The sequence below is a fragment of the Phaethon lepturus genome, unplaced genomic scaffold (assembly GCF_000687285.1).
Source record: "Phaethon lepturus isolate BGI_N335 unplaced genomic scaffold, ASM68728v1 scaffold48334, whole genome shotgun sequence".
Classification (NCBI taxonomy): domain Eukaryota; kingdom Metazoa; phylum Chordata; class Aves; order Phaethontiformes; family Phaethontidae; genus Phaethon; species Phaethon lepturus.
Window position 1 is genome coordinate 17,770 of NW_010534936.1, and position 8,640 is coordinate 26,409.

General features: G+C 55.1%; 1 protein-coding gene across 1 annotated transcript in view; it reads left to right on the forward strand.

Annotated features, from left to right (window-relative positions):
* Positions 1-3,713, forward strand: part of PTPRF (protein tyrosine phosphatase, receptor type, F) — a gene marked incomplete at its 5' end in the record, with an annotated part of 17,884 nt that extends 14,171 nt beyond the window's left edge. The window contains 5 exons of the mRNA XM_010285648.1: positions 1,309-1,435; positions 1,662-1,787; positions 2,396-2,550; positions 3,025-3,160; positions 3,300-3,713. Of these exons, the coding sequence (XP_010283950.1) occupies positions 1,309-1,435; positions 1,662-1,787; positions 2,396-2,550; positions 3,025-3,160; positions 3,300-3,368 (613 nt within the window). The remainder of the gene's footprint in view (positions 1-1,308; positions 1,436-1,661; positions 1,788-2,395; positions 2,551-3,024; positions 3,161-3,299) is intronic.
* Positions 3,714-8,640: the final 4,927 nt, after the last annotated feature.

Consider the following 8,640-nt stretch of genomic DNA (forward strand, 5'->3'; position numbering starts at 1 on the left):
GCCTGCGCGCCCGCCCCGGCAGCTCAGCGTCTGACGGGCGCGCTGCAGCCACAGTGCTCTGGCTCCAGAGCTGATTAAGAGCGATGCTGGTTTTGCCCCTTGGTGATGCTACGGAGGGAGGGCTGCCAGCACAGCAGGTGATACCATTTCATGTGCTACCTACTCCATTTCCTGAAGAGTGCTGTTATCTCTTCCCATCCTTTCCTTTGAACCCAGCAATCTTCTCAGTGTTATCGAAGGAGATCAGTTGGCCCAAGGTCCTGCAGACATCACTGATGCTGCACCTTTATTAGCTCTTTCGCTTCGTTATGCACTTCCACTTCCTGCTTTTTGTGTTGTCTTATAAGCCCACCTTGAAGCAGCCCATGTCTTCATCCCGCACATTGCTGCTGTCGTGCAGCGCAGCCACTAGCCCCTCACCCTGGCGGGGTCTGCAGTGCTAGACAGGAGGAGGCCGCCCGTCGTCCCGTGGGCTCCGGCGCTGCGCACTGGGGAAGTGGGACCATGTCTCCGCCACCCCTGCAGCGGCAGGCCCGTCTCTCGCAGGCGGCACCGAGGCGGCAGGCTGGGTGCTCAGCGAGCCAAAGAACCAACACGCTGGTCCTTCTCAGAGCCCAAAGCACCAAGGCTTCAGGGTGGGTGCCCAGCTGGGGCAGATCAAGCTCTGCTTTGACAAGGGACATTTTGAGAGATGCTCTGGCTCGCAGTGGAACCGAGGACAAATTTGGAAGCTTCAGAAAAGTCGGCAAAATGGTATTGGTGGTTTCCACACTGTCCTAGTTATCAGCTGACGTGTGTGATCCAGGTGATCTGATTCAGTTGCTCTGTGTCTTCCCATGCGATGGGAGGGATGGTGAGTGCTGCAGAGAGTAAAAGTGCAGGAACCCAGGGATGGTGCTGGGAACATCCCCAAGCACAGGTTCTCCTCCCAGCCCAGATGGGTGCTGGCAGCCTCCTCACATGGGTCTGGGTGCCAAGAAGGCTCTCAGTGCAGCAGTGCTAGGGACAACCTGCAGAGAGAGGCTGGGCTGGGCATACTGTCACCCCAGCAAGGACTAGCAGCCTTTCTGGATCCTGCAGCCAGTGGTGCTCACTGCATCTCTGGGGACCATTTAGAAGACATGGGCTGGGCAGGCTCATCCCTCCCCCAAGTCCGTGGCTAGTCCTAGAGACCTATCTTCCTGCAGCTGCATTGTCAGCCCTGCTGCACGGGGTCCCTGCATCCAGCCCTCCTGGCCCACCAACCCCCAGGAGCAGCTGCTGCCCACCTTCCAGGAGCTGCTCTGAGCACCATTGTGTTTGTCGCAGGCAGCAGAAGGCCTACATCGCCACGCAGGGACCGCTGGCCGAGACCACAGAGGATTTCTGGCGGATGCTCTGGGAGCACAACTCCACCATCGTGGTGATGTTGACGAAGCTGCGCGAGATGGGCCGGGTACGAATCCTGCTCAGGGGAGAAGGTGGCTGTATGGCTGCTGTCTGTGGGCACGACTTCTCAGCTCACCCCAGTCTGCCCCAGCGCCAGCTGCTCTGGGCCAGCCTCCTGCTGGCATGTCCTGTGTCTGACCCTGTGGCCCTACAGCCACGTATATTCCCAGGGAGCGGGAGGGAGGAGCAGCAGCATGTCGGTGCTAATGTCTCACCATGCTCCTCATTCACAGGAGAAGTGCCATCAGTACTGGCCTGCGGAGCGCTCTGCCCGGTACCAGTACTTCGTGGTGGACCCCATGGCAGAGTACAACATGCCACAGTACATCCTCCGGGAGTTCAAAGTGACGGATGCCAGGGTGAGTGCAACTGCTCGCTCCCCTGCCTCCTGTGCCTCTGCCCCACATATGCCGTGCCCAGGCCAGCGAAGGGAGTCTGTAGCAGCTCCCAGAGGAACCGGAAGGCAAGGTGCTGTCTTGCACTGCAGGCAGAAGGGGCTTCTGCCCCTCACCTGCTGCTCCTCTCACTACAGGTTCTTCCTTGCCGTCTGTGTCAGCCCCGGTGAGCAGCTCAGGGATCTCTGTTGGCACCAGACCCTGCCTTGCCTGTGCTGCGCAGTTGGGCAAGGATTTAACATGGGCGCAGGACACCTGTGTGACAGCAAACATGGTCCTGAAGTGGAGCTGGGCCCCAAACAGGGCCAGGGCACTAACCTAACAGACCCTGCAGGGCCCTAAAGCCCTGCTTAGCTCTGCCGCCCTGGGTTGAACAAGGGTGAGCAGAGGCAGGCCCCAAATGCTCAGCAAAAGATCTGCCTGGGCTCATCCATGGCCTGTGCACCCTCTTGCCTCGCCTGGGCCAGGGTGTCTGAGAGTAGGTCAGCAGCACCAGTGCTGAGGGAAGCAAGATCAGCCCCTCTGGCCGTCTCCTCACCCATAGTTCACATCTAAGACCCTTGTCCCTACAGGACGGCCAGTCACGGACCATCCGCCAGTTCCAGTTCACAGACTGGCCTGAGCAGGGAGTGCCAAAGACGGGAGAGGGCTTCATCGACTTCATCGGGCAGGTGCACAAGACCAAGGAGCAGTTTGGGCAGGACGGGCCCATCACAGTGCACTGCAGGTGAGTGGGGACAGATCAGCACCGACCTCTGCCTTCATCAGAGGTGAAGTCCTCGGGGATGTCCCCTACCTCACTTACCCAGGCAGCTGCCAGCTCCCCTGCCTTTGGTGTCCCTCCTGCATACCCCTAGCAAGAGGCAGGCAGGAGACAAAGAGGCGGCAACATCCATGGGTGCCATTGGCAGCCTTTCTGCCAGGTGACTAGATTAACCCAGTGCCCTGGTGGTATTGATTTGTAGCACCTTGGAAGAGTCCTTGGGCCGGGTGCCACAGCAGCTTGGCCAAGAGGCAAGGCAGAATCAGTGAGCCCCATGGGGCTGAGGGGGCACCTCTGGCTAGCAATATCCCTGTGGCCTCTCCTGGCTCCACTGAGTGTGTCGCCATGCTCCATGAGCTTGCGCTGCTCCTAGGTGCTCTGCAGAGCCTCGCTGGGGCTGGCAGGTCTCTAACGGCACCTCTTGCTCCCTCTGTGCAGCGCTGGGGTCGGGCGCACAGGTGTGTTTATCACACTCAGCATCGTGCTGGAGAGGATGCGCTATGAGGGGGTGGTGGACATGTTCCAGACAGTGAAGACCTTGCGGACGCAGCGGCCAGCCATGGTGCAGACAGAGGTGAGTGTCCTCTCCTCCCCAGGGTGGTGGGAGATCCCCGGGAGAAGGGAGGGGAACCAGCATCTCAGGATGTGCAATCCTGCTGCCCGATGTCCTTGGGTCCCCGCATCTCACACTTCCCCCCCTTGCTGCCTTGCAGGACCAGTACCAGCTGTGCTACAGAGCGGCACTGGAGTATCTTGGCAGCTTCGACCACTATGCAACGTAACTAGTGCTTTCCTCCAGTCGCGGTGGGGATGTCTAGGAGTGGAGACGGGTCCCTCTGAGCCAGAGCCGCCCATTCCTCAGTCCTTCTGTACAGATGGAGGTGCTGCCCAGGCAGCAGACCTCCATGCCAACCAGTTCTGACCACGGCATTTAGGAACTTCGCCCCAGCGCCAAACGAGGGAGTCCGACTCCAAAAGCATTTCCAGTCTCTGGCTGAATTTCTGCTCATGTGCATCTCTCGCCCTCTCTCACGCGACTGCATTTCACAGCGAGGCTTTAGGTGGGTGGAATGGGATCTTTTTTTAAAACATGTAAAATAGTTACTAGTGGTTTTTATAATCTCCTCTCTCTTTATTTTTTATTTTTTGCAAGTCTTAATGTTTTGCCCAGGCAGAACTGGACCCACCAAACCTTTGGGAGTTGGGTTGTTTTTTTTTTTTTTATTTCCTTTTGCTTTTACATTTTTTACTGCCCTGTGTTTATTTCAGCCCAGTCACTGCTGGTTCTGCCCATTTTAGTGCAGCTTCCTTGGTAATTTGCAGCAGCTGGCTTGTGGTTCCTGCCCGGCTCCATTCCCTGTAGGCTGCTTTTTAATCTCTGTAGAATATGAAATTTCATGGAACTGGACCTAAGCTACCAATTATTTTTTTAGCCTTTCCCTCCCCCCCATTATTTCCTGAGTAGGTTTGGGTTTGGGAGGGCATGTGGGGTCGCTGGAGAAGCAGTCCCCTTTTGTCAGCTGGAAACCGTTCAGTCCTATTAACAATGTGTGTTAAACCAATCCAGTGACCGTGTGTATTGGCAGATCCCGATTTGACATGAGTTGTCGTCGCCTTGTTTGTGAGAGACCCGAAATCCCAGGCTCCGGGCCTTGGGGAGCCCCTTTTTGTGTGTCTCGCTGGGAAGGGGGCAGGAGAAGCGAGTGGGTCCCACACCTCCCCGGGGAGGGGATGGACAGAGCAAGACACGGCCCTTTTTGTTAATCCCACGGTTCTGTGCGTGCAAGCGCCATTCTGTCACCTCTCAGCAGTGAAGTGCATCGGAGCATTTACAAAGGCAAGGAGCACAAGCCCAGCCGTCCCCAGAGCAGAGCCAGGCAGGCTCTCTTTGGAAAGCGGGGTGCTGCAGGGAAGGGGAGGGGAGTACACATGGCTTCAGAGGTTGGGTGTATCTATAATTTCTGCTATCCTGCAAATGTTAAAAGTCACTAGAATATTGTACTTTCCGCTACTTCAGGACGTTCTAATGAACCAATGTGGCAAGACTACTGGACTTAATTTAATGGTACTATATATTAATACTCCTTATTATATCACGCTTGCACTAAAGACAGGGAGTAAGCAGCCCTCCTTCGAGTGCATTGAGTTATGAATAAAGGTGGTGGAAGGGTATCTAATTGTATTATCACATGTACTCCGAATGTTAAGAATCCAAGCTACGTTGAAATCAGCAATCCAGGGTTGGTAATGTTGGAGGACACATTCATTTTTACCTTGTGGATGCATAGTGCTGTAGGGGTCACTGTTGTATACAGTCTGTTTTCTATTTGTTAATAAAAAAAAATCTACAGCATCATTGCATAATTCTTGATGTTAATAAATTTGAATAATCGGGTTTCATACAAGCTGGCTTCGCTGTCTGTTTCTTCAGCAATAAACAGAGACCATAGAGTCCCTTGGAAATGGGTGTGCTCCCCAGCCTGTTGCCAGAGTAGTCCTTTCCCGTGGGCACATCCCAGCCATGAGCGCCCCACACTTCCCACAGGGACCCTGTGCCAGCAGGGAGCTCAGAGACCCTCTGTGACCCCCATTTGTGTATGCGTGTGCTCACCTCCTGCCCACCTGCAGCCATACCAGGATGCACCCAGAGTCCTCAGTCCTTGGCACCTCCAGGAATGGCTCCTGCCAAGCCTGTCCTTGCAGCCATGGAGCTCTCTGGATCCCCTCCACTTCCCAAAGGATGGATCTTTTCCAGCGGTGGCTGGGTCTGAGAGCTGCCCTCCCCACCTCCTCTACTGTCAGTTACTAATCCTTAGAGGACTCCAGGATGTAGCAGGACACAGCCCTGGGGCGATGCTGAGCTTTGCTAGAAGCACGTTTACCTGCACCCCCTCCCCTGCCAGCATGCTGGCTGCAGGACCAGGCTGGATTTTGCCTGTGGGTCTGCAGGAAAGAGAGGGTTCGGTGATGTTGGGTTTGGTGGCAGTATCAGTCCTGGATGGGACCGAGACGTTGCCAGCCTCTGGGATGCTGCAGTAATACTATTCTGCGGCACTGAGCACAGCTGTGTATGCAAAGTTACTGCTCAGCAGTAAAACCATCTCCTGGCCTCTAACTGAGGAGCAGGACCTGAGTACATTCAGGTGTGAAGCCCCTGCCAAGGCATGTGGCTGTGCCCGCTCTGCATGGGCCAGCCAGCCACAGCCCTGCCTACATGTGAACTGCAACCCCCCGGGTCAGTGCCGGCTCCTGCGGAGCGCGGCACCTGCGAACAGCGCAAGCGTGCAAGGGAAAGGTCAGTGCAGGGGGAAGAACCAGATGGGCCAGAGCCCCATGGCCTGTCCATCCTTCCTGAGGAAGCCAAATCTGCCCTGGCCAGCATGCGCGCGATGGGTGGGAGCATGTGGCAGACAGGCTGATGAGCTTTTCCCCGACGTGACTATGGGCACCTTCTTAACGACTCCTCGCTGCCTTTGCTGGAGCTGAGCCACACATGGCATTTCCTGCCAGGCCAGACCCGCGCCTGAGCAGGTACCAGATGCAAAATGGTGTTTCCCCCTCACCCGGCTAGTTCCCACCCCCGGGGTGACCTGAAGCTGGTGGAGCTTTTCCCTGGCTCTCTGTTGGGCAGCCCCACTCCAGGATGCAAATCCGAGGGCGAAGCAAGCTCCCACCCCTGCGAGGCAGCACACGTGTGCAGACGCGTGCACACGTGCACGTGCCAGCACCGCTGGCATCGGGACGCTTTGCTTTGCATCACTGCCAGGGCCCTGGATGGCAAGGCTACACGGGCAAGCATGCACCTGCTCGTACGTGGGCGCATCTGGGGAGGAAGGACGCCATGCTAACCATCGTGCTGTGGGAAGCCGGCCAGCTGGGACATGGGCAGCGAGCACCTGCCTGCGCTGCAGCAAGAACGCTTTGGCCGTGCCGCTGAACTACAGCTGGTGATGATGCTTTCGCCACACGGATGTGCCATGCACCGAGCACTCAGCAGGCACTGCCAAGTGCACAGCACAAGCCTCTAGCCTGCGTGTGGCTTCGAACGCAGTGATTTGCTCTCACCAAAAACAGCGGTTGCCCGTGTACCTTCTTTCTCCTTGTCTGAGAGCACCTGGGGCTTCCCTCCCCATTTGATGTTGTTTTCTTAGCCCAAACCCTTTACAACCAAACCAGGGAAAACACCAGGGAACTCCCACTTGACCGCCTCTGCGGGCTCCACTTCTCTGCCTGCCATGTGTAAGGCACAGTAACCTTTTCGGGTGGTCAGTGAGCTCACCTATGGGCCGAGTGGAAACAGGAGGAGGGAGAGAGAACAAGCGTCTTGGCGTGGAGCGTGCTGGGAATGACAAGACTGAGCCCAAGCCTCTGCAGCAAGGCTATCGCTAGGCAGACACTGGGTAGGTACGCTGACATTGCGGAGGTGAAGCCACATGGCCGAAGCCTCTTGCTGGCCTCACAGGCCAAGAAAGGCTCAGCACACAGAGAGGGCCAGGAGTCTCCCGAAGTGTGAGGACGTGCCACCTTCGCAAGGGGACAGGCCCCAAGAGGACAGCCAGGTCAGGGAGCGGCAAAGGCAACTGCTGCCTGGGGGAGGGTCCCACTCCCCTGTGCTCCTCGCACAAAACCAACACTGCTCACCTAAAGCCAGCTCACCCCAAAGGGGATGGAGTCACAGAATCACAGAACCACTAGGTTGGAAAGGACCTTCAAGATCATCAAGTCCAACCATTAATCCAGTGCCACCATGTTCCCTAAACCATGTCTTGAAGCGCCACATCCACACGTTTCTTGAACACTTCCAGAGATGGCGACTCCACCACCGCCCTGGGCAGCCTGTTCCAATGCCTGACCACCCTCTCAGTGAAGAAATTTTTCCTAATATCCAATCTAAACCTCCCCTGGCGCAACTTGAGGCCATTTCCTCTCGTCGTATCAGTTTGAAAGTGCTTATTCCTTAACATGTATTTCCATTTATCTCTGCGTAGCTCACAAAAAAAGACTGACCATGTCCAGTGGACAGACAGGGAGGCCAACCCGGTCTGCCGCCAGAGCCAGCACTGTGGCTTTTGCTGTGCTCCACACAGAGCCCCGCTGCCTCTTCCCAAGGCCTTGCACTGCTGCGCCCGGGCTGCGTTGCTCAGCTTTTCCTGGCCAGAAAGGATTTATCCTAGCTGGCATTTTTTCCCCATCTTCTTTGGTATCAGTTTGAGGCTACTCCTTTCCTCTGGTATCAGCCTGGCTTCGCAGTGCCACGCTGCGCTCCAGGCCTGGAGTGAACGGTCCCAAAATGGTGCCGCAAGGAGGCATTTGGCCTCTTTCCTTTGGCGTCTCTCTGACAGACCAAACATATTCATGCTGAGCAATGGAGCTGCGTAGTTACGGCTGCCTTTTTTTTCTTCCAAACAAAAATTTTCCATTCCTTAATTGTACCGGGTAGCCCTAATGCAGCCTCAGATAAAGAGCTTTGTAAAAGGCAAGGTTTGGCAGGTGGGACAGCAGCTAAATGGCACCTAGTCAAAGGTGAATTCCTGAGCTGCTCTTCTGCTCTTTCTATTTTTTTATCCATTTCATTGATACCTGTAGCAAGAGAGTTAGGCCCTGCCTAGGTTTGACTTGCCTCCTAGTGATGCTAAATAACATACTGCCCAAGCACCTGCCCTTTGGGATGCCATTACTTTAAATTTTGTTTTCAAGAGCAAAATAGTTGTTAAATAAGGAAAAGAAACAGCTGCACACTGAACAAATCTGAGTTTACTTTGTGCAGTGGCTTGGCAACTCCTTCCCCCCACAGTCCTGGCTCTTCTTGTTCTCAGCAACATTGCATTTTCATTTGTAAAGTTTCCCAGTTAAGAGTAACTTTTTTTTTTCTTTTTTTTTTTTGCCTGTTCTGACCTGGTTTATGTCTGAGAGCAGGAAAAATTCTGATCCCTCCAATTGAAAGCTCATTGTTGCCCTTTTGCCAGTCTTAATAAGTAATCTCAATTCACAGTAACAAGTCATCAGGCTTTCCTGCCTACACATTTCTGCTCACGGCAACATTTTACCACTCAT